General features: G+C 38.3%; 1 protein-coding gene across 2 annotated transcripts in view; it reads right to left on the bottom strand.

The window, feature by feature from the left end:
* Nucleotides 1–26,091, bottom strand: part of HSD17B4 (hydroxysteroid 17-beta dehydrogenase 4) — a 150,961-nt gene extending 124,870 nt beyond the window's left edge. The window contains exons 1-8 of one of the 2 annotated variants that reach the window (XM_061189542.1): nt 25,885–26,091; nt 20,855–20,908; nt 10,008–10,115; nt 8,004–8,063; nt 6,715–6,736; nt 6,562–6,608; nt 5,010–5,094; nt 3,733–3,920 (exon numbers count right to left, since the gene is read on the bottom strand). In XM_061189542.1, the coding sequence (XP_061045525.1) occupies nt 3,733–3,920; nt 5,010–5,094; nt 6,562–6,608; nt 6,715–6,736; nt 8,004–8,063; nt 10,008–10,115; nt 20,855–20,908; nt 25,885–25,942 (622 nt within the window). In that variant the 5' untranslated portion in view covers nt 25,943–26,091. The remainder of the gene's footprint in view (nt 1–3,732; nt 3,921–5,009; nt 5,095–6,561; nt 6,609–6,714; nt 6,737–8,003; nt 8,064–10,007; nt 10,116–20,854; nt 20,909–25,884) is intronic. The other variant, XM_061189541.1, reaches the window with a different exon arrangement.
* Between the last annotated feature and the right edge of the window lie 227 nt (nt 26,092–26,318).

The raw sequence follows: 26,318 nt of genomic DNA, 5'->3' as shown, positions 1-26,318 counted from the left end.
ACAGACCCACACATACATACATGGTCAATTGATTTTCCACAAAAGTGCAAAGGCAATCCAAATCAAGAATGAGGAATAGTCTTCAGGACAAATGAACTCGCAGTTTCTTCAACAAATAATTGGCACTTTTTCAAAAAGGAGAATGAACTATCATATGTTAAATAAAACTTAAGAGATACAGTAACAAAACGACTGTGAACCTTGTTTAGATCATTGTGGAATAAACTAACTCTAAAACGATATTTTTTAGATAACGAGGAAGTTTTCATATAAATTTGGTATTAGACAATGTTAATGGATTATTTTATTTGGTGTGATATTGGCATTGTGGTTATAATGTCCATATCTGTTAGAGACACATTTCCAAGTATTTATTAGGTGAAATGCAACATCTAAGATTTGCTTTGAAATGTTACAGAGAAAAAGGGAGAGGGTAACAAAATAAATAAATCAATAAGACAGAATCATTTTGAAATATGCCCAGAGCATTCTGTTCTCCTTAACAAAGGCCTATCCTCAAGGGAAGCTACCAGAGCCTTATTTGACCTAAGGGAAGAGCAATTAGACTAGTGGAACCCCTCTAGCCTTCCTGTCTCAAATAAGGGGAGAAAAAAAAAAGGCTAAAAAACTCTACTGAAGCTCAGAGTCCAGAGACTTTGACCTGCTAAAAAACTTGCGGATTTAATCATAAGATTATAGAACACTTCCCCTCGCCATAATTTACAGCCACTTCAACAGGCCTCCAGTATAATAACAGTGGATTACAACTGAGAGAGTTGCAAACACAAAGAGTACCTAGGGAAACCCAAAGACAACAGGGGACACAAAAACAACGACAAAGAGGAAAATGTAGCCTCTGACACCAACAGCTACAGCAACCAATAAACGCAACCTAACTCCTAGCCAGATAAACATGAAACCTCACAATAAAGCTCTGTATACCACACTTTCTACTACCCCAATACATCATGTTCAGTTTTCAACAAAAATTTCAAGGCATGCTAAAAGACAAGAAAAGTACAGGCTGAGGAGACAAAGCAAGCCTCAGAACCAGCTTGAAATACAGCAGAGATTTTGGAATTTTCAAACTAGGAGTTTAAAATAACTGTGATTAACATGCTAAGGGCTCTAATGGAGAAAAGTAGACAACTTACAAGAACAGATGACTACTGTAAGCAGACAGAAGGAAATGCTAAAAAAATCAAAAGGAAATGCTAAAAAACAAAAACAATATAACATTTTGAAATGAAAAAAGAAAAGTCAGTAAGCTTGATTTGAATATATGTCAATAGAAACTTCCCAAACTGAAATGAAATGCAAAGAGAAAAAAGGACAAAAAAATAAAAGGGAATAGAATATCCAAGAACTGTGGTATAATTACAAAAGATATATTGAGACTTCCCTGGTGGCGCAGCGGTTAAGACTCCACGCTCCCAATGCAGGAGGCCCAGGTTCAATCCCTGGCCAGGGAACTAGATCCCGCAACTAAGAGTTTGCATGCCACAACTAAGAGTTTGCATGCCACAACTAAGGAGCCCACGTGCTGCAACTAAGGAGCCTGCGAGCCACAACTAAGAAGCCTGCGAGCTGCAACTAAAGGGGCCCACCTGCTGCAACTAAGACCCGGCCCAACCAAATAAATTAATCGATTAATGAATTAAAATAAAAAGATAGAACAGGCACATAATGGGAATACCAGAAGTAGAAGAAAAAAAGAAAACAACAGAAGAAATATTTTAAGCAGTGATGGCTGAGAATTTTCCAAAGTTAATCACAGATACCAACCACAGATCCAGGAAGCTCAGAAGACATCAAGTAGAATATTGCCAAAAATCTACACCTATTATTATGCATACTATATTCAAACTGCAGAAAAAACAAGGAGAAGATCTTGGAGGAACACAGAGGGGAAAAAATACCTTATGCATAAAGAAACAAGGAAAGAATTATGTCAGACTTTCCTTCAGAAACCATGTCAGCAAAAGAAGAGTGGAGTGAAAGATTTCAGGTGCTGAAAGAAAAAAATTACCAACCCAGAATTCTGTACCCGGTGAAATTATCCTTCAAAAGAGAAAGAGACTAAAGAGAATAAAAAAACAAGCTAGACTGGGAAAAAATATTTGCAAAACACATATCTGATAAAGAACTTGTTTCCAAAATATTCATGGAACTCTTAAAACTCAACAACAAGAAAACAAAGAACCCCCCCCCCAAAAAAAAGAAGAAGAAAACAAAGAACCCAATTTAAAAATGAGCAAAAAATAAGAACAGACACATCACCAAGGAAGACAAATAAATGGCAAATAAGCACAGGAAAAAAATGCACAACATCATAAGTCATTAGGGAACTGCAAATTAAAACAATGAAATACCCTATACACCTATTAAAAGAACTAAAATGCAAAAGACTAACAATAATAAATGCTGGCAAAGGTGTGGAGCAACAAGAACTCTCGCTCACTGCTAGTAGGAATGAAAAACGATACAGCCATTTTTGAAGACAGTTTGGAAATTTTTACAAAGCTAAAGACAGTCTTACCATACAATCCAGCAATTATCCTCTTTAATATTTACCCAAATGAGTTGAAAACTTACGTCCACACAAAAACCTGCACATGAATGTTTATAGCAGCTTCACTCACAACTGTCAAAAACTGGAAACAATCAAAATGTTCCACGATAGGTGAATGAAAAAACAAATTGTGGCACCTACATACCATGTAATATTATGTAGTGATAAAAAGAAATGAGCTTCAATCCTCCCAGACATTTGGGAAAAAAAGGAGAGGATGAAGAGATGGAACACAGGGGATTTTTAGAGTGAAACCATTCTGTATGATCTATAATCGTGGGTACATCACATCATGCATTTGTGAAAACGCATAAAATCATACAACCTAAAGAGTGAGCCCTAAAGTAAACTATTAACTATAGTTAATGATAATCAATCAGGGACTTCTCTGGTGGTCCAGTGGTAAAGAATCTGCCTTCCAATGCAGGGATGTGGGTTCGATCCCTGGTCAGGGAACTACGATCCCACATGCCGAGGGTCAACTAAGCCCGGGTGCCACAACTACCGAGCTCACGTGCCTCAACAAGAGAGCCAGCATGCCACAAAATATAGAGCCCACGCACCCTGAAGCCCATGCGCCACAACTAGAGAGAGAAAACCCACGTGCCACAACTTGAGAAAAGCCTGCGCACCACAACGAAAGATCCCACATGCTTCAACGACCCGATGCAGCCAAATAAATAAATAAATAAATAGATAAATAAATAAATAAAAATTGATCAATACTGGTTCATCAATTGTAATAAATGTAGCACACTGATGTAACACTGGGTGGGAGGAGGAGTATATGGGCACTCTCTTTACTACCTGCTCAATTCTTCTATAAACCTAAAACTGCCCTAAAAAACATAATCTATTAATTGTTTTAAATAATTATTATTATAAACCAGTAAGAATGCTATTACCTCATTCTGTAAAGAAAAAATGTATGTATGTCTACCTACACAAAGAGAAAGTTTATCTCAGTGTGGTAGAATTATGGGTCATATTTTGTTTGTTTGTGCTTTCCTAAATTTTCTATAATGAACATAAACTACACATAATGCTTTTTTAAATTGTAAGGAAATTTTTTTAGCTACTCAAAAAATTAAATACTTTTACAAAGCTCACACCACACAGGTATGTGAGGAACAGCATTAAAAAAAATCTAAACTACTTACCATCAGGCAAAATGTTCTGGGTCAACCGTGATCCAGCAGTAGGGGCAATAGTGTTACAATGAATGTTGCTTTTCTCGCCTTCAACTGCAAGACAATTTGAAAGGCCCAGAAGACCCAGCTTTGCAGCACAATAATTTGCCTGGCCAAAGTTGCCATATATTCCTGAAGCCGATGAAGTCATGATGATCCTAAAAGGAAAATCAATCTCTCAACATCATCTTTTCTATATTTTGATAATGTTGCAACTCTAAGCATTTTTTTTTCTTTTTCATTACTATTATACCTGTCAAAAGCAACTGTATACTGCCATTAGGTTCTTAAAGTCATGATTCATGTATCTAAATTAATATAAATAATAAAAATAATCTCTCAAAATTCAACTGCGAGACTTTATTGTTTTAGAAAGAATCCCTGGTCAGGATCAAATGAATTCAAGTGTAAGAATGTATATTCATTATGTACTGAAAACAATAAGTATTTATAAACATAAAATAAACTGCCAATTTACAAGTCAAAATTTTAGTAAGAAATATTAGATCATGAAGTTCTAGTTCTTTAGTCCTCAGAACTTTGCTCCTTTCCCTTTCTGGATAATATTAAATGCCTCATATTAAACAATACCATCTCATGATCTGACCTAATCTCACTTACTCTACTTAGTAGAACAAGTAAATCCTATCATTTACTTTCAGAAACTGCTAGTATCAGGATATACTAGAACTCTCCAATAAGAACAGATATCACACGCAATTTACTTCTAGTAGATGTGTGTGAACCCTAAGTTAACAGGAATAACTTTTACGTTAGAGCGCATGGGGCCACTTACTAGGTCTGCCATGTCTGAGTCACACAGACGCAACTATAAGAGTCTTAACCGTTCCTAGTTTACAAAGACTAACTCATGTCTGACCAGTGCCAGCCAGTAGAAAACAGCCACTCATCTCTCCCCAGTTGGTCAATGGGCACAAAAAATGATATTTTGGTTAGAGAATAAAGTACTGCTGAATCCTCAACGTTTGTACTGCTAAAGTATCAGAGAATAGCAGGAGAATCATTAATAATGAAAAGTAGGAGGTGAAAAGAAATACTAAGTTGTCCAGCTCGCTAATCTATGACTGACACCAATGTAACGGGGAGGCATCCTCCAAAACTACATTTAAAAAGCCTGTGCATATCTGAAGGTGTATTTTTCAACGTCAAAGCAATTCTTTTCCTCTGTATATAAGAACCCACACAAGGCATCTCCAATCCCCCTTGACAGCCACATACAACTCTACCTTCCAAATTTCTGTTTCTTCATGTGATCCCACGCTGCCCGGGTCACCAGGAATGAGCCCCGCAAATGAACTCTCTGGATGATATCTAAAACAAGAAATTTTTATCATGAATATTGTCAAATTTAGACAGACCTATCTCAGAAGCAACATAAGCAAAGACTTACTTATACAAAGATGTTCATTTTATACCTAGCATTCAAAATCAACTATTGTCACATTGCACTCCGAGTAATCATTTTTGCTTTAGTTCCAGTTACATAACCAATCAATAATTCATACCCATTTTGCCTATAATTTATGATTAGATTATTATCTAATATATCTAACTTTATCATAAATACAATGCCACCTAAATACGATGCCTATGCACATCTAAGTACAATGCCATCTTTAATTTTTGCCTATTTTATATAAAAATTCATTAATACAAATAACCAAGAATTTTACATATATAATTGGGACTCAACACAAATGTTAGTTAAAGCATAATCAAAAACCACTCAGTTCTTCATCAAGAAATGTTTATAAAATGTTCAGTATATCCCTAAATCCCTATTTTTAACAGGATTTGCAAATGAGTTAGAGAGAGCTGGGGGTCGGGGCGTGGAGGTGTAGGAAAGAGGGGGAGGGAAAGAGGGAAAAAGAGAGACACAGAAGCCTGCTTTCTGAAATGTCAATCTAATGAACAGACAGCTTGGAGGATGATTCAGATAAACAAACAACTCCAGATTTAATCTTACTCGATGAAACCAGAAGAGGACACACTCCAGCCCCATCAGAGCTCAAAGCAAAGCACCGACTTAAGTCCCCTCTGCCAACAAATTCTATCCTTCTCAGCTCCTTTTTTTCTCCAGTTATTACAAGGGAATTGGAAGCTAAAAGCCTGTCTTTGCTTAATTCTAAGTCAGAAAGATATCTTGCTTCTTCCAAAAGAACTTCTGGCAGTATTTCCCAGAAACACACTCTATAAACAATGATGTAATTCATCTCAGTTACCATGCCTGCCACCATCTCAGCCACCAATGCTTGTTTTAGTTCTGATAGCCAATGAATGTAAGGGCAAAAAAGAGCAAACAGGATAAAAAAATTTTATACCTTTGATTGTTCATCATCTAAACTCAATCTTTCCAACATGACATTCCTAATGGAAATTTTTCCTACTTATTAGAAGTTTCAAAATTATATCTAGGTTTTTCCCACCCAGTTCTCAGATCTCCATCGTCTTTAGTGCCTCAGACCCTCTTCCATAGCCTGCTCTTGCTCTTGCAATAAGAATCACACAGCCAGACAAGCATGCAAAGGCTGTTAGAAACAACTAATACTGCAAGAAAATGCTGACCATCTCTCAAAGAGAAAAAGGGAAACGAACGAAAGTCACAAAAGCCTTTTCTTCCAACTGTTCATTATCAGTTGTAAAGCTTACTCATCACTTACATTAGCAGAAGCAAAAGTAGGTAGAAGCAAGTTTTTCCTTAAGTGTGTAAATGTATCAAATATTAGAAGGCTAAATGGATAAGTATGTTCCAGAGAACATATATTTAAAATAACTTACCCCAGTCTTCATCACTTATTCTACCAAAGGAACGGTCCCTCAAAATTCTAAAAAATTGATATTATATATGTTGAGAAGAGAAAGTCAACACTTAAAAAAAAAAAAAGTTTGCATGTACATTACTTTATTGGAAATTTAAAAAGAAATACTCACCCAGCATTGTTGATCACAATATCTACAATATAAAAATATTCAAGTCACAAATATAAAAGCAAGCATATTAATTTGCCTTTGCTTACAACTCACATTTCTTTCAGAAGTGTTCCCTGCCTCCCCCCCGCCCATGGAAAAGTAGATATAATAGGTAACAAGTGCTAGCAGAACAAAATTTTATACCTATAGCAAAAAAAAATCTGATTCACAAAAGCACAATAAGTACCCCATTATATCAGTGCTTTCCTCTCAAGTCTACATACCTAAATGTTTCCACCTCTACCTTCTGCCAAAATTCTGTGAGCTTATTTACAGAATTAGCAGTCACACAACTCTTAGGTTCTTAGAACTCAGTGGTAATCGTAAGCCATCCCTCAATTAACTTCAAAATTCACTGGGAAAGTTAAAAGTTTAAAAGATTTTCCCTTGCCACTCAAAAGTCAAAAGCCCAGAAAGGAAACCATTAGAGTTCGAAACTGATGGCCTATCTTAATACATAATTGCATTCTCACTATAAAAAGAAAGGGATTGTTTCCTAAGGTTCAACCACCATCTTGTGGCTATTTTCACCTTATGACTTCAAAACTTTGTGGTCTCTATCCCTGTGTCAGACACTATGTGAACACGTCTCTCATAAATTCAACCAAATATAGCTAGAAAAATATATATGCTAGACCAAAAAAAGGGGGGGGGAACACATTCAAACTACAAAAATTAACATTTTTCAGATTATAAACATGTTGGGCTTATCTGCAGTAGTTTCCCTCTAGTAATTCAATAACCTTTTACTAACAATGTATGGGACTAAGTCAGGAAAATTAAATATATTTGAAATGCTTCTTAAAAATGAAGATTTTTATTTTATATAATTCATCTTAATTAATTTGCAAGATACTGAATCATTTTAATCTGAATCATTATAATTATCTAAAATATTCCACTGGGTCCTCTATTGCCAAAATACTGATTTATTTTTTATTTTCTAAATATATTTGGGGTATGATTAAATTATTATAAAAAGGAAATTTAGAGAATACTTACAAGTTTTTTTAAAAGCTCTTAAAGTACAAAAAAATATAAAACAAACTCAACACATACATGCATAAAAACTGTCACCTCAAGCCTTTTGTGGAATAAGAAAAGGGTATGTAAAAAAATTAAAATTTAAAACAAATCTAAAAATTTGATTACCAAAAAAGAGTTTTTAATAAACAAAAGTGAAATAAAAAATATTTCATTAGAAAGGTAGAAGCTGCTCTGTTAGTACCATAAATGCAAAGAAACATTACCTATTCTTCCAAAAGCATCCAGTGCTGTCTTCACAACCTTCTCTCCTGCTTCCACTGAATCTGAGGGAAAGGGAAATTAGGACAAAACTTCAGTAATATCCCTTACAAACGACTTCTAAATTCTGTGGCTCAGAGCACATGACAGATACTATTCATTCAATAGAACCTGTTTCCAAGGAAAATACATTCATATTGCAGGCACGTAACAAACTAAAATATAAATGATACATGTTACAAAAGAAATTTAGTCCCTAAGACAATCCTTTAACCTACAAAAAAAAAAAAAGAGAGGGGGTAAATGAGAAGTATTTGACAAATAATATCCAAGATACCACGGTCCAATAGAACTTTCTGTGAAGATGGAAATGCTCTATTTCTGCACTAATACGGTAACCACGAACCACATGTGCCTACTGAAATGTGGTCTGAAATGTGGCTAGTACGACAAATGGAATATTCTATTTTATTTCATTTCTATTGAATTTTAAATAGCCACATAAGCACTTCCCCTTAAGGATGCAAATGAGACTTTGAGAGGGAGGGAAGGAGAAGCGTGTTTAATCTGAAAAAGCATGTTCAATTCTGTACCACTACATTTGGAAAACAAACCTACTGTTTTTGTAATACTAACTACAAAAAGTAAAGCTCAATGAAATATTATGGATTTATTATTTTCTGCTAATCAGCCCAGGAGAAGGGCTCATATCCCCAGAGCTGTGTGTCAAATGGTCAGCTATCAACTCAGCATCACCATTGCCTCTTTCTACTTCCTCTGCAATCACAGGGGGAGCCAGGTCCCTTCCCTGGGACCCATAAGCTCCTGAGTTAGATCTGCCAAAAAGAGATACTCGCTTAAAGGGAGGAAAAGTAGGAGGAGACTGTAAATGCAGGCAATCTCGTGAGCAGGCTGCAGATGTGAGACTGACAGCACATCTAGGTGAGCTCTTGAAAACCACCTGCCACAGGCTGAGATGGTCATCGACAGTTTCCCTGACATGCACATACCCAGACCTTCCAATGTTAAGTCTCTAATTCTTTGTATAAAACCCTTCACACTTGGAAAACCGAGAGGGGCTTCTGTTTTCTTGACTGAATCCTGACTGATACAGGTTGAATACCAAAACTGAGGGGCAGGGAAGAGAGTCTGAAATCTTTATCTTTACAAAATAGGTTTTAAAACTCCAGAAATTTTTTTTAAGTTGAAAACATTTTTCTAGACTCTCAATGTGGAAATAAGATACTAAAATGTCTGTCTCATTATTCCCTTGAACTCTCAAAACAAATCATATCCTTTTTCCTTTCCTCTAAAATTTCAGAATAAAGTCACTGGCAATCTAATTTTCTCCCTGGTCCATAAAAACAATCTAATTTGCAGAAAAGTCAGTAAGCACTAGCTTTTTAAAGTAAATCTACTCAAGAAGATTCCTTACAAATACTATTAGAATCAATACATCAAACATAAAGGTTGTATTTGCTGTCATTATTTTTTCTTTATTTTTAATGCTTAACTTTGACACTTACATTTTCATAAAGATAAGAAGGTTACATACAGCAATGATTACCTGTGCAGAATGGAATATGAAGGCTGGGTACAGAAAGGGGGCACTTCACTTCTTACACTATATTACTTTAAGAAATTTTTTTTAAAAGCAATTTTAAAAAGAAGGATTTAATATTACTCTGCAGAAATACATAAGACCTTTTAGCTAAGACAGGTCTTTTAAGAAAAGAGCATATTCATATTCACATCTACAGTAATGTACTGATTACATCATGTGCTCATTATTAAAAATATTAAATAAACAACTGAATAAAAGTTAAACTCATGAAATAATCTACATCAAAAGTTTAAAAAATACATCACTAAACATCTTTGGCAGACTTAGATAAAATCTAATTTCATAATTATACTGGAATGCCAAGATATCTGCTCAATAAAACATGAGAAACAGCATTAGTTAAGGAAATATAAAAGAAGCAGTATAGTTCTCTCAAATACTGTACCATAGTTGGCCACTGCTTTTCCGCCTTTCCTTCTTATTTCTTCAACAACCTTATCAGCAGCTAAGGAGCCTTTACCAACTCCCATGAAGTCCCCTCCTAGATCATTCACTGCAATGCAAAAATAAACAAATAAGAATTCAGTTCTAGACCTTAAAAATATGAGTTGGAAATGAAATTATATTATTAGTGTATTTCTTCAGTCATCCTCCTAATTCCCTACTACCATATTCCCATCTTACTGAACATACCATGAGATACGTACTTTCAAAACATGCCTCTTTGTTTTTAAATATAGATATGAAGCAGCAAAAATATTTAAACACAGGTTCATGTCATGAAATTTTTAACTGTGCAACGCTTCTCCTTTTTTAGAAAGAAAAAGACCATGATTCAACCCACTTTTAGCAAAAAGAAAGAAAAGAAAAAAACCTAAAGATCACTTTTAAGATTAAATACACAGGAAAACAGTATGGACATTCTTCAAAAAATTAAAAATAGAACTGCCACACGATCCAGCAATCCCACTTCCAGGTATTTATTCAAAAGAATTGAAATCAGGAACCAAAAAGATAACAGCACTCCAAATGTTCAATGCAGCACTATTCACAATAGCCAAGATGTAGAAATAATCTAAATATCAACTGACAGACAAAAATGGATAAAGAAAATGTGGTACATAAATACAATGTACTATTATTCAGCCTTTAAAAAAAGAAGGAAATTTTGCAATATGTAACGACATGGATGAGCCTTGAAGATAATATGGTAACCCAGTCACAGAAGGCCAAATGCTGCATGATTCCACTTACATCAAAGTACCTAAAATAGTCAAACTCATAGAATCAGAGAGTAGAATGGTGGTTGCAGAGATTAGGGGGAGGAGAAAATGGGGAGTTGCTAATCGGTGGGCATAAAGTTTCAATAATGCAAGATGAATAAGTTCTAGAGATCTTATCTGCCATACAACATAGTGCCTGTGGTTCATAATACTGTATTGTACACTTAAAAATTTGTTAAATGTGCATATTAAATGTTCTTACCATATTAAAAAAAAAGAAAGAAAGGTTAAATACACAATGTGAAATATTTTCTCCATGTCAAGAAAGCCTTTGTTTACAGGAATGGTGATAAAGAACAAGCACAATATTAAACTCTTGGAGAAGCACATGTGAATTTTTATAAAACATAGTGTGTCATGGTCTACCAAAAAAAGAAATAAAAACTATTTATTGAAAGAGGTCAAAAATTACATACACAACTAATATGTGTTCAGTCACTAATTTATACCATATATGTAATTTATATGTTTAACAACTGACCACACTTACCACATAACATCTCCCTATATCCAATTATATAGATACAAACATTAATTGCACATTTACTATTTGCAAGGAAATCTACAGAAATCTACAGATGTATAAGAATGGTGCCTATCCTCAGAGTTTATAATCTACTGAAAGTTAAGTATGCTACACTAATGCACTAATTGCATCATAAAGTTTATAAAAGCCAACATAACTAAATAATATGATAACGAAGGTAATTTATACAATAATTTAATTATTTACAAAATAACATGCAAAAACAAATGAAAAGATATATAGATCAATGCCAAATAACTTGGAAAAAACAGAATTTAAAACAAATACCTGGGACAAAGAATTAATTTGCATTGCAAAGTGATCATTTTTGTAGGGTTATTGCACATACTGTGAGGCATATAACAATTTAAAAATTACTATTTAATAAATGGCATAGAGGTATATACTAAAATTTAAAGTCTCTTAATATTACCAAATTGATAATTACCATACCTGGGGGAAAAAAAAACCCACAAGATTTTTTTTTCTTTTCAAGAATGGTTCTCTTTTGCGGGGGGCTGGGGTGAGGGCTGCAAGTGGGGCTGGGTGATAAAGGGAGATACAGGGATGATACAGAGCAAAGCTAGCCTAATGTGCTTTTACGCTTAAAGGAAACGAGTTTTTCAAAATGTGGACTGGGATATATTTTTTCTAACAATATAGTCTTAACAGCCTTACTGCAAATAAAAAATGCCGCAAAGACACAAAATAATGGGGAAAAGGCTTACATTATCCCTCAGAGATTAAAAAAAAAAGTGTTAAAGATTCTCAAGACTAAATTCCTATTAACTATTCATTTCTGTACAATTACTCAAATGACAGGAAACAGTTTTAAAAAATCAAGATTTTAAAACATGCGGCTAACAGTCTTTTAAGACCCTTTTTAACTAAGCAAGGGAAAGTTCAAGAGCAAACTGGCACAGGCCATACCTAAGTAAAGAAAGAATTGTTCAATTGTGAAATGAAACACTACCCCCAAGTGGAAACTGTTCAAAGTGCAACCAAGTGCAATCAAAGGTAAGAACTGAAGACTGGATAAATAATTATTGAGATCAATGATGTGCAGTGAAACAGTTTCAGAATAGATTTATTCAAGACAAGTCTCTACCTTAGAGAGTACAAACTTAACACTGACCCCACTCAGTTATCCCACTATCACCAGAGCTAAATCACAGGGATTTCAGGCTTAACTAGAAAAGCACTGGTTACATGCTGAAGGGCTTGGATAGCAACAATGTTAACAGATTGTATACAAAGAGAAATGTATCCACACTATGTGACACTGTTCCGCTTAAATATATGACTAAAATTCTAATCACAATAATATTTTAAAATACCATTACCGCCTTATACTGGTATGTATATACTTTACATTTTCAAAGACCCATCTATGTACATGGCTGCATTTGATCTCCACACAGCTTTTTAGGAGTTTGGCAGGAACAGAAGAGGAAAGTTTAGGAAAGGTTATGTAACTTGTTCCAGGCTCCAAAGCTTGTCCAGGCTCCAAGGCTGTATGAAATGGCAAAATTCAGACTAGAACCTGGACCTACCACAATACCACTCTGCTCCTCTAATGCTGTAGACAAGTTTCTTTTATCCTAATTATTTCCACTAAAAAAAAAAAAAAAAAAAAAAAATCACATGTGCTTGGGGAGAATATAGAAGGAACAGTAAATCAGCCACCCCAGTCAAACAAATAGCTTTAAATTAGGGAGTAAAAATGGTTAAGATTATGATAGTTAAGGACAGAGTCTTTTCAGCTAAAACCATCAAAATATCCCCCAAAGTGATATATTTGTAAATCCTCCATATAAAATCCAGTTTATAGCTCTGAAGAGTTTTGGTTTTTTTTTTTAAGATGTAAAATCTTTTTCCTATTTCTGTCATTTTAAATAAATCAATGACTTGGATAGTCTACTAAAGACTACATAAGGTTTTTTACTAAAAATCCACCCCAAGATTTTACTAAATACCTGCAATATGCTAACCACTAGAGCAGGGATATAAGAATCCAGAGAATTCTAAAACACACTTGGAGCCTGTAAAAGTACTCTATTAATAGGTAAATGGATACCTAAATACAAAGTATCAAGTTATCAGCTATGGAAGCCTGAAAACAGAACCATGTTTGTGACAATGCCTGTTTCCCCATATCCTCCCAACACTGGACATCATTCTTTTCAGTATAACAATTAAATGATTACAAGTTGTAGCTCATTATTTAATTTACATTTCTTTGAGCACTAGTAAGGTAACATTATTTTCATGGGCTTATTGGTCAGTTATACTTCTTATTGTTTTGCCTGCTTAAATCACATTTCATTTGGGGTGCTTTTCTTTCTTACAGATGTGTACGTGTCCCTTACTTATAAAAGATTTTAATTCTTTATCATATGTGTTGCAGATCATAGTTCCTTTATTGAAATGTTGAAAGAGAAACAGAGGTAACATTGGAGCATTAATATTATTTGATGAGCATTACATACATTGTTTTTCAGTGTTTTGTTACATAAACCAGATTGAGAAATCTGGATTTGTCTTTAGCAATCCTATTTGTGTACAGGACTTTGCTCTCAGAAGTTGGTTTTCTTGTTCTTTCTTGCTATCCTTCAGCCCTGACTATTGGCTCCAAAGACTAGAGCAAGAAACATGCTTTGGGGCTCCTGATATCAGGGCTGCTAAACCAGCTGAGGGACTATACGTCACTTATAGTTTGACAGGAAAAAAAAAAAAGCAAATCAAACTGATTATCATCTTCCTCAAACTGTCCGACCTTCTCAACATCACTTTGCTGGGTGAGTTATTTCCCAGGTACTCTTTCCTTTCTCCCATTTCTGAACAGCACATGTCACTGAGCCATCAAGGCTTGACATCAATTTCATTATGATTCTTCAAATGTTCACTCTGTTCCCACTCTGTATCCAGCACTGGTGCTAGGTGCTTTGAGCTCGCAAGGTAGAGAGTTTGTGCACTGAGGAGTTTCCAGTTCTTTCGAGGAATCGTTTATTGCCATTTCTTTCCTATTCTATAATTTCACGCCCAGATTACTACAGTTGCCTTCCCGGTGGTCTTCTGCCTCCAATCTTAATCTTTCCAGGCAATCAGCAGACTGTTGCTGGGTAATGGCCCAAAGGCAGCCTTTATACTAAGTCATCCCCTTGCTCAAAATCTGCAGTGGAACCCTAACTATTCACTGTCTAACTTTCAAGATCCCTTAAAGTCTGCCCTCACTTTACTGCTTCACTTTATTATAAGTAGTTCGTCCTTTTTGCTGTAGCTCAGTGCGGGAAATTGCTTATATAGCCGTTTCTAACTTGCCACTTAATTATCAAGAGTAATAATGTTATAATGCTTTGTATTTGAAGAGTGCTTTATCACTGTGCTTACACATATTCGTGTTCATATATTTATTCAATCCAAGGGTTTGACACCAGCTGAGTCATATCCACTACCAATGACGTTATCTATAAACGACTTTTATTTCCAAAGTAAAATGGTGCTTCCAAATCTACAAAATCAAAATAATTTTCATATGTATTGATTCTGTGAGTGACATCCTTTACAATGAGTAATCTGAGAAGCATATAAAAAGATGACACGGGCAACATTATACTACAAGTGTACTTATTTTTTGGAGAGGTTATTTACTTTTTTTTTTTTTTTTAATGCTTTCAAGAAATTCAAACCCTGCAGATTCAGAAAGTCTTTTTAATCCTTGTCTTACCCCAGAGGTAACTGTTATTAACCATCTCTTGGATGTTCTTCCAGACATCTCTGTTTTCTATGCTTGATGCCTTTCCTCCTATTTTGATAAAGTTTCCGATAGCAAACAATAGCATTAAGAATCATTTCATTGATTTTAGAGCTGTGGGCCCAAAGGGGATTTCTTCCTGTATTCTGTTCATGTCCTGACTGCTACCAAAAAGTATTTAAGGTGGCTTAAATGTGCAAGGACTATTAAAAAACGGAAAAATTACGAAAACGTTACATCAGAGAAAGAGAAGCCTACTCAAAGCATATGCTAATGGTAGTTACTCTATTTGGGGACAGTGTCAGGTTTACCCTCAAGCTTCCTGACAGCCAAAGAAAAGGCGGAAAACACAGAGCTGCCATACTATTTTCACGTTTGGTAGAAAGATAAAATCACCCTAGTTCATCAGAGTCTTCCAGAATGGCCATAAATGTATCTAAATATTTGAAGACCTCCAAAATGTTGTGATAGTTTAGAAAGCAACGTCTTAAATTAGGTCCCTTTAATTTAAGGGACTTAATCTGTTTCAACAACAAGAAGGCATCAAACGTCTCCTTAAAGGGAGAAGAAACTGAAAATGAGAGACTGAGTCCCCTCCAGAGTTCAGTCCTGGGACCCCATCTCCTGTTTATCTGCACTCACCACCTGGGTAATCTAATCCAGTCTCCTGGCTTTGGATACCACCTAGAAACTGAAAATAGATTTATACACCTTCAACCTGTCCCCCCAACTACAGAGTCCTATGTCCCACTGCCTACCTACTATCCCCATCTAAAAGTCTATTGCGAATGTCCCCTCTCTGCGAATCCGGCCCTCCTCCAGTCTTTCCTATCTCGGTAAACCACCACTTTATCCTTCTCTCTCCCTTTCAACCCACATCAGCAAATAAGCAAATCCTGCCATACCTACCTTCAAAATATATCCAGAATTTAACTTCTTTGCACCACCTCCATCCCTACCACCTGCCTGAATCACCCCCATCTCTTATGTAGATTATTGCGATAACTTGACAGATCTCTCTTCTTCCTCTTCTTATTTTTAATGAAAAATCACAAGTGTGGACAAGAATTGTTAATAGGATAATAGACCCCAACATGCCCAACATACTTCTCCACTTCCACGCCTGCTCCCCTAGAACCTATTCCTCACACAGCACTCAGAATGATCCACTTAAACCTTAAATGAGGTCATGTTGCTCCTCCACGCTCTCCAATGACTTCCCATCTCAATCAGGGTAAAAGCCAGTCCTTACTCTGAACTAAATGATCCTACATGACCTGACCTCCTGTGATCTCTCCTCTCTCACTTCGTTCCCCTAGATGACTTCACTCCAGCCTGGGATGCCCCCTAAGCTCACTTTGACATAATCTTGAGCACAGTGCCCAGCACACTGCCCGGTAGGCAGTCACTATTACTGGCTTTTTACCCCCTTTACAAAAGGTTTTAATTCTTGATGTCCTTTAATCCCCATCATAATCCTGGAAGTTATTAGGTAAGGTGGCTACTAATATTCAGAGAGGTCATGTAATTAGACAGCAGAAACAGGATTTATAGCCTGACCTAACTTCAAAGACAATTCACTTTCCCCACTGCAGTTCACATTCTGGCTGTCAGGATCACACAGCGGTTAAAAACACAGGCTCTGGCATCAGACCACAGGAACCTGTAACTCATCTTTACCAGTTATTATGCAACTGCAGTACAGAAAAGAAATCATGTCGATCTTACTTCAAATGATTGCAGTTTCAATTACCCAAAAATGCTACTCCTCCAGTTCAAGGATAGAAAGCATTCTGCCTTTCTTACTGTCCAAAAAGAGGTTCTCCTTGCTGGAACACTTCGATCTTCTTTGTGTTCACGCCCTCAAGACAAAACTTAATATTCAGAGAACTCGATACAGCTCACCTACAGAGGAAACCTCAAACAATCTATTCCATTCCCAACATTTCCTTCAGATATGTGCGAACATTTCTTGAAAGATATAACGTGTACGAAACCAAATGTCCCTTGTTGTAATTATCAGCCAAAGGCTTAGCAGTTCTTATACCCAGATTTAAATCTCCCATAATGCTTTATATTACGGAATATAAAACATAGCAATCATATTTACATGAAGAGAATATCTTAAGTGATACCCTTAACTTTGGGCTTGGCCAGGTGATTTCCTTTGGCCAATGAAAGGTGAGTAGAAATGACATGCCACTTCTAAACAGAAGCTTTATGAGACACCAAGGGGATCCATTTTTATTTTCCCTCTGCCGGAAGAACAGCCATGATGAAAGTTGCTCCTTCAGCTGGGATCCTGAAATTAGTAAGACACATAAAGCAGAGACACAGCTGACCACAAGCTGAAAGGTCAGGTAGGTATGAAATTACCCTTTTTTTTTTTATAAATTTATTTATTTTATTTATTTATTTTTATTTTTGGCTGTGTTGGGTCTTCCTTCCTGTGCGTGGGCTTTCTCTAGTTGCGGCGAGCGGGGGCTACTCTTCGTTGAGGTGTGTGGGCTTCTCATTGCAGTGGCTTCTCTTGTTGTGGAGCCGGACTCTAGGCACGTGGGCTTCAGTAGTTGCGGCACACGGGCTCAGTAGTTGTGGCTCGTGGGCTCTAGAGCATAGGCTCAGTAGTTGTGGCGCACGGGCTCAGTCGCTCCGCGGCATGTGGGATCTTCCCGGACCAGGGCTCGAACCTGTAACCCCTGCATTGGCAGGTGGATTCTTAACCTCTGCACCGCCAGGGAAGTCCTGAAATTATCCTTTATTATTATAAACCATTGAGATTTGTCTGTTAACTCAGCATAACCTAGCAAAAGTTGACTTATATGAGAAACAAGGTACTCCATTTCTTAAGGTCTTACTTCTTACTGGCCTCTGAGCTAGTCATAGGATTAACTGATTAGTAATTTTTCCACAAACAAGATACTCTGATGTCATAAATCCTAGGTTTGCTTACTCCTCTTTACTATTTTTTGCTTACTCAGGTAAAAATATGCTGAGCAGAACAAAATTAACACAGGAGAAATGTTAGTGCACATGATACAACCTGGACTCAGGGCATCTGTGTTTTAAAAAAGTTAAAGCAGAGGGTGGTGGTGGTTAGGGAAGAACAAAACCCATTGGTAGCCCAGAAAGTTCACAGCTAGGTCACAGGCTAAAAAGCGGTAGAAAATATCAGTGAAAAGTTCTACATTTTCACATAAACTAAACTAAACTAAATCTGGCTCTCCAGCCTAGTTTGGTAAATATTTTTCCCAAAACACTAATTTTCTGCCTTTTTGGACTCTCACAAGCACTTGCTGCAATACCATCCCTGAGGCAATGACAAAATAAACAGATACACTGTCCCTGTTTACCTTTTTCTTAGAACTGAAAAACTCCAATCTGAGTTCAACAAATTCAAAGGTAATAAATAAATACAGGAAAACTGATCCACATAAACACATATTGCTGCAAAAGGTCTTACAAAACAAGTTTATAAACTAAGATTATAACTTAGTCACAACAAAAAAAGCAGAAATTTATTCAACCAATCTCAAAGACACACCAACCACTCCCCAGCCCACCCCACCCCCTGAAAAGGGCTACAGCAAACAATAAAGGAACGAATGAACAAAGTCCCTTCTTTACAAAAGGCAACATTCTCGGTCCTTTAGGAGATACAAAAGATAAAATGAGATACTTGCACTTACAGAGTTGAGTGGGAAAGATGTAAATAAATAAAAAGTTGTTAAGTATTAATACATAAATAACAATATATTTTTTTTAAAGGAAAAAAAAAGTAACAACATGTGCCTTTAGGCCCTGACATGAAATATTTTGGGGAAAATCTGACCAAAAAGGCCTGAACTATACACGCCCTGACCAAATACCACAATATCAAAATTTGTCCTTGCCCCAAGAAGTAGACTGGATTAACAGACAGTGGCTATGACCTTAAACAAGGAACATCCAAAGTCGCTGTGTCCCTTCCATAAAGATATATGCTAGGTCCGGGCAGGAGAAGAGTGTGGTTAGCAAGATGAACAAAGATGCGCAGATGAGAGCAGCAATTAACCAAAAGTTGATAGAAACTGGAGAAAGAGAACGCCTCAAAGAGTTGCTGAGAGCTAAATTAATTGAATGTGGCTGGAAGGATCAGTTGAAGGCACGCTGTAAAGGTAATTAAAGAAAAAGGACTAGGGGGCTTCCCTGGTGGCGCAGTGGTTGAGAATCCGCCTGCCAATGCAGGGGACACGGGTTCGAGCCCTGGTCTGGGAAGATCCCACATGCCGCGGAGCAACTAGGCCCGTGAGCCACAATTACTGAGCCTGCGTGTCTGGAGCCTGTGCTCCACAACAAGAGAGGCCACGACAGTGAGAGGCCCGCGCACCGCGATGAAGAGTGGCCCCCGCTTGCCGCAACGAGAGAAAGCCCTCGCACAGAAACGAAGACCCAACACAGCCATAAAATTAAATAAATAAATAAATAAATAAAAAGAAAAGAAAAAGGACTAGAACACGTTACTATTGATGACTTGGTGGCTGAAATCACACCAAAAGGCAAAGCCCTGGTACCTGACAGTGTAAAGAAGGAGCTCCTACAAAGAATAAGAACATTCCTTGCTCAGCATGCCAGCCTTTAAGATTGAATTAGATTGTGTTGTTTTGTGGTTTTATTTCTGAAAGTAAAACTTGCCATAAATTAGGAATTGACTTCCCAAAATAAAATCCTTTTTTGTATGATGGTATACAGTTTTCAGTAATGATGTATACAATTGTATTGATATTTTTCCCTAAATGTGTTATTTTAATAAATATCTCATGAATGAAAAAAAAAAAAAAGATATATGCTGAGGAAGAAAAGTATATTCAATATCCTGCTTAGGTCTTCTTTGTTTAGAAAACCTGGCTGCTTGTTCAGTCTTTTATTACACATCTCCATAAACAAATTGGGAGAAATTTGTCTCTGTGTATTCCCTGATAAGATGTAGGAAAACTGGGATTGGGAGGACAATGATGTGGGCCAACAATTTTAGCCCAGGGAAGATATTAATAAATATTGGGCCATACATCTGCCCTATGTACCTACCTGGCACTCATTTAGATATTCCCCACAAAGACTTGGCTGTAGACAAATCCACTCCTAGGTCCATACCAACTGCCAAGTACATCAGGCAAACCACTGAGATTACTAAAACCTCCCACTTTTGGTGTATTCTTCAATACACCATCTTCCAACTGATCCCCCCATAATAAAACTCATGCAAGTGCCCCTTTAATTAAAAAAATTTTTAACTGTTATAAAAGCTTCCATTTGAAAAATTTTTATGAAAGAGATTTAAAAAAAAATACTTTGGATTCCCTGATTCCAAACATTTAGTTATGAAAATGTACTTATTTCTTACCTTATCAATATATTTACACTTACAAGGATTCATCTTGCACCAGTCTTCTACATCGAAAAATTACAGCCCACAGTATACCAAATTCAAGAATTTCCTTTTATATAATGAATGTCGGCTCATCTTTCTCAGTTCTATTAAGTTGCAAATTCTGTGAAACTAGTTTACTTTAAAAAGTAAGTTACAAAGTTAGCCTCAATGGGGAAAAAAATTTTGCTCGCAGAAGAAAAAATTAGTGATGAAATTTGACCTTGACAAATTATTTGATGTGAATACAAAGGCCTCTGGCTTGTGAAGACTGTATTTTAGTTCCTAGCTACTGAATGAAAAGAAAAATGTATCAACTTACCAACAACTGATGCACCTCTTTCTGCAAAAGCCAGGGCATAGGCTCGGCCCAATCCTATTGAAAACAAAAGAAAAAAATCAGAAGGTTGAGCAAATGTTAGCATAATTTTTCTGGTCCACTCAACTCAATCCCTATTGCAAAGTAACTGGTGAACAATTAATTACATTACAAGGGTAGAGCTTTCATTGGTACGCTCAGCCTCTACTTCACCTACTTCTATTTTCAGGGGTTGGAAAGCTTAAAACTGTATTTTCCACCTATTCTACCTACCATTTCCTATCATTCTACCTAGCTTCTAGGATGGATGCTAGATGTGAACTGGTTTCCACCATTAAACGCATTTGCATGAAATGTGGAAGGAGGGAATGAGGCAGAAGCCACCTTACTGTGACCTTTGGATGTTACTGTTGGTTAAGAAGCTGATTTCTTGAGGCTTCCTAGGTATTAAGCAGGTATAGTGGCAGCTTCTAGATCTAGCTCCCTAATTTCTGGATGGCAGCTTCCATTCTCTAGATCCCTGGGGCCAGTGGCTATTTGGGCTGTGGCAGTTCCAATGGTAGCCTCAGAGGTAGTGGCTCCCCTAATGGACCAGTTTTATACTGTTCCATAAGGAATTCCAAGAGGAACTGCCTAAAACCCAACTGCTTAAATTAAGTCCTTTCCTGTTTCAAATATCTAGTGGTTTCTATATCCTGCTCTGAACCTTGACTACATAATCACCACACACAGGAAATATTTAATTCAGACTCAAAGGTATGAGGTGTAAATTTATACATCCAAAAATGGATACGTGCCCATATAAATTTTATAGGCAGAGAATATCTCAGGAAGACTATATAAGAGACTGGCAATTAGTGGTTACCTCTGGGGAACAGAATTATGTAACTAGCAACAAGGGGTGGAAAGCTTACTTCTGCATTGTTTAAATTATTTTAACATGCACACGTTTTTTTGGTTTTTTTTTTTTTCTTTTTGCATGGAAATTTATTGTGCCCAGTTTTACAGACCATCCCTTACAATTGCCCAGGCCCAGGTCCTTCCCCCCAGATAAGCCTTTGATAACATTCTCCATGTCTCCCGTTGTTACTGGTCAGCAGAAGGGTTTCACTTCTTCTGGTGTCAATGTGGATCATCTGAAATTCCCTGAGCAGGTTGGACACCTGAGGGGTGACCAGCACCACCAGCCTCCTGGTGGCCCTGTGGTCCCGCAATGATTGCCCCAGCACCAGGGCCCCCTGGCAGTAGACGTCATTGGTAGCCAGCGTGACAAACGCCTGGTCAGACACCGGCATGGTTTGAGGCCCAGCGCGCCGTGGGCACCGGGCGGGCCAACTGCGCCTGGGCGCGGGGGCGGCCTCCAGCAGGGCCTGGCGGAGGCGTCGTCTCCTGGCGACCCGCACGGAGTTCCAGGCCTGCGGCGCTCCGGCAGCCTCTGTCCGGGCCGGCGCCCCTGCCCTGCGCCCACCACGCGTCCCCGGCGCCCCAACGCCTCGGCCCGGCCGGCGGGGCTGCGCTCCGGAACCCCGGGCCCGCCGCCGCTCTGCCGCCCCGGGCGCCTGTCCACGCGGCCGCCGCAGCCCCGCGCCAGGCCGGCGCCGCCTCATGCCCCTGACGCCCCGTGCGCACGTTTTTTAAAATGTAATTGATAAATTTAATTGGTAGTTTAAATTTAATTTGAATTAATTGATAAACAAGTAAACAAATATTGAGATGGCTAAATTATCAGGCTCTTCTAAAAAGAACCCAAACTATAAAGTTTTCCAAAACTAAAAGACCACCAAATAATTTATTTTAAAATTTAATCCACTCTGAATGGATGAGAACCCACCCAATATAATAACTCAAGTCTCCTCATATTTTATCAGATCTAGGCTGAAGCATTTGCTCTAAACATGAGGTTTTCAGAGAAATCAAATACTCATAACCAGAACGCAAAAAAAAAAAAAAAAAAATGGTAACAAAGTAGAAAATCATCAGATGAAAGGAATGGGGTATGTCTCTCGTAGAGATTAATCTAAGTTAATCAGAGAATTATCTCAAAACCAAGCTATACAATTCTCTGAAAAGATACGTCAGTAATCTACTTTTACCATAAAGGCCCATGCAAACTGTACACAAATCCGTATATAAAGTTAAAAGTGACATTCTCCTCCCTGTTTCCCTGTAATACCACTCGTCCATTAACAGGTTCGTTAAGTGTCCTCCAACGTTTTTATATCTGTGCTTACATAAACATTATTTAAATACTTTGTGTCTTAGTCTGTCTCCCCAACTAAACTAGAAGGTCCTTGTAGGTTGAGATTATGTCGTTCTTTTACATTTCCCACAATGCCCAGCACATCTTTACAGTCAAAATGCATAAAAAGTTAAAGCCAAGAGCCTCTATTTTCTGTTAATCCTCTTTTAAATCCTGTCTTAACTTTCTCCCACACCTAAGTTCATTGTCAACCGTCCTCTCTCCCCCATTTCTCTTCTGACCTTAACTTCTTTAGCACTGTTAAATATCAGTTGATTCTTTTCTCACAGTGCTTGTTCAGTGCTCTCTTCAGTGGGTTAGACTTCTCTCTGCTTCAAGTTGACAGAGCCTCTAAGATTAGCTTCCTGGACTATTTCACCTTCTAGCTTTACCAATCAAAGGAAGTCAAATGACTTCGAAACCTCTCCTGACTCCAGAATCTCCAACTACTCACACACTTCTCACTATCTCCAGATCTACAGCTTGCTATTTTATAACCATCTCAAATTCACAATGGCCAGACTCCCTTCTTCCACCGCCCACCTCCACCACTCTCACAACTACATCCCCAGCAACTACTACAATCAGCTAATAAATACGAATTCCCGTTATACCACCCATCATGGCAAAATTGTTTACCTTAATCCTAGACAATTCTAAACCTCTCCTTCCAGGTCTCCCATTAAACTATTCAATATTCCAAGCTAAACAACAGCACCTGAATAGTGCAAAGATATTTCTATTCATCTTTAGAACATGCGTGGAGTTCTAATTGGAGTCAGACTAATTCCCAGACACAGGCCTGGCAGGCATTCACGGACACCCTCCTGGGATGTTTAGCAGTGCCTCAATTCTACAGATATGTATCCTTAAATGAGAACCCCAAGACCTCAAGGACAACAGTCTTCATGATAGGGCTGGAATTAGATCTCAATCTCTCTTTCATAATGATGGCCCAGTGTAGACCTAATGACAGTCTCAACTTTACCACAAAATTATATCTGCCCCAGATCAGTATTCAAATCTAATGGCTAGTAATTGTATCATAATCCAGGCTCTTTAAAATATGAATCAGTCATGAACAGGAGGTGCTAAATTCAGAACTGTCTAGTCACAACCCATTAATACTTCACAAAATCAATTTAGTGGGTTGTAATCTGCATTTACTTAATGAAACAGAATAGAAACGTTCAAAGTGCACTGCATTTACTATGTACCGTGTCATGAGCTTGTTTCAAATATGGTGTGTGTGTGTGTGTGTGTGTGTGTATACCAGGTCCTGGTATAAAATGTATTTCATACTGTGAATCACTCACTGTCAAAAGAGGTTTAAAACATGAGTGCTTTACTTAATTATTTCCATCAAAAGTAAAGTGTAAACAAAATGTTTTCCCAAAAACATAATCATTTTAGAATAAATATAGCTACGGATATAAAACATTTGGCCACCAATTAATACTAAAGATATTTTCTGAAAGGAAGCATGTGAATCCATTTTATAAATGGAGACGTGAAAATACATATGAATTAACTGTCAGAATTCCACTGTTTGTGACTTTTAATATATAATTCAAATTAATTCTGCATTAGGTCCATTCTAGGTATAAGGCACTACCAGTGGGTAATCAAAGGCCCGTGAGGTCAAGATCCCTGCACTTGGAGATTACAGAGATCATGGACAGGTGGGAAATAGTGTAAAACCTCACTGCAAAGCATCCGTGTGGGTATGAGTGGTTTGTCTTAAATTTTGTCCTTTAAAAATAGGGTTATTTGGGGACTTCCCTGGTGGTGCAGTGGTTAAGAATCCGCCTGCCAATGCAGAGGACACGGGTTCGAGCCCTGGTCCGGGAAGATCCCACATGCCGTGGAGCAACTAAACCTGTGCGCCTAGAGCCCGGCTCTGCGACAAGAGGAGCCACCGCAATGAGAGGCCCGCGCATCGCAACAAAGACCTGACGCAGCCATAAATAAATAAATAGAAATAAAAATAGGGTTATTTCACATAACCAATCTCCACTTGGCTTCTGAAATACAGGAAGATCTGGCCCACTTCAGAAAGGCCTCTGCTCTCCAGTTCCTACTGCCCCCACCCCACTCTCATTTTATTCCTCTATCGCCTGCCTGAGTCCTGCAGGCATTGGAGTTTGCAATCCGCTTGATAAACACACAAAGTCCAAAAAGGAGGACTCTTATCAGATGCCTTTTTTTAAAGAAGGCCCTCTCAAGAACTTAAAATCATCTGACAGAGGGAAAGATGACTGACTTTTCAAAGGCAAGGGTCTGACATCTCTACTCCTGCGAGGGTGATTCCAGCCCCCAGACGGCTTTTCCGCCACGTTTAGAACACTTGACAGAGGCCTAGGGAGTCTATTAACAGGAAGAGTCGCAATCGATACGCACAGACGGGCGTCGGGATGCATTATACCTAGTTTTGCAACCCGCAGCCGAGCCGGGCCTCTCTCAAGACCTGAAGCCTTGAGAAGCTCCCACAGGGTTGGGGGCGGGTGGAGGAGTGGGCTGCACCAGGAGTTTCTGGCTCCCCACTCAAGGCTGGCCAGCCCCTCCTCACCATCCTCAGCCGATTAGGCGCCCGGAGAACAATCGTTGTCCGTCCTCCCACCCTCAACCCCACCGAGTCCAGTCGCTCGCTCCCCAAGCCGCCCCGCCACCGCTGCCCGCAGCCCAGATGCTGAGATCGCAGCTACAGCTGCGTGCGGATCCCAGACCAAAAAGGGGGACTCCCAGCACGAGAGCGAGCTGGAGGACGCCGGCCCTCTAGCCTTCGCGTACTCACCTCCCCCCGCGCCGGTGACCAGTACCACCCGCCCGTCGAACCTCAACGGCGAGGCCATAAGTCCTGCCTGCAGCGACACACATACACTAGCAGAACTACTGGAGTTCACACTGCGGGACAAGGAGGACAGGAGGACAGGCTGGGGCAGGACGGCAATGACCTGCCAGTTTCTGCGGAGGAGAGAGACGCCTAGTTTTCCAAGTGCGCCTGCGCAGCGATCCCTTGGAACTCTGGGAAATGTAGTCCAGCATGCCTCCAGTCGCGGCGAGAGCCTGCGCAAGAGGCTTGGCTTGAAAGGGCCAGTTCTGCGGCCGGAAGTAACGGGAGCTGCTGGGACCTGTGTAGTAAAATGATTGACTCCCCTAACTTCATTCATACTTTCATCCATCGTTTTGTCATTCACTCAACAAGCGTTTTCTGGATTTAGGCGAGGA

This window comes from Eubalaena glacialis, chromosome 4, assembly GCF_028564815.1.
Source record: "Eubalaena glacialis isolate mEubGla1 chromosome 4, mEubGla1.1.hap2.+ XY, whole genome shotgun sequence".
Classification (NCBI taxonomy): domain Eukaryota; kingdom Metazoa; phylum Chordata; class Mammalia; order Artiodactyla; family Balaenidae; genus Eubalaena; species Eubalaena glacialis.
Note: the sequence above shows the minus strand (reverse complement) of the source record. Positions and strands in the feature narration are given on the sequence as shown.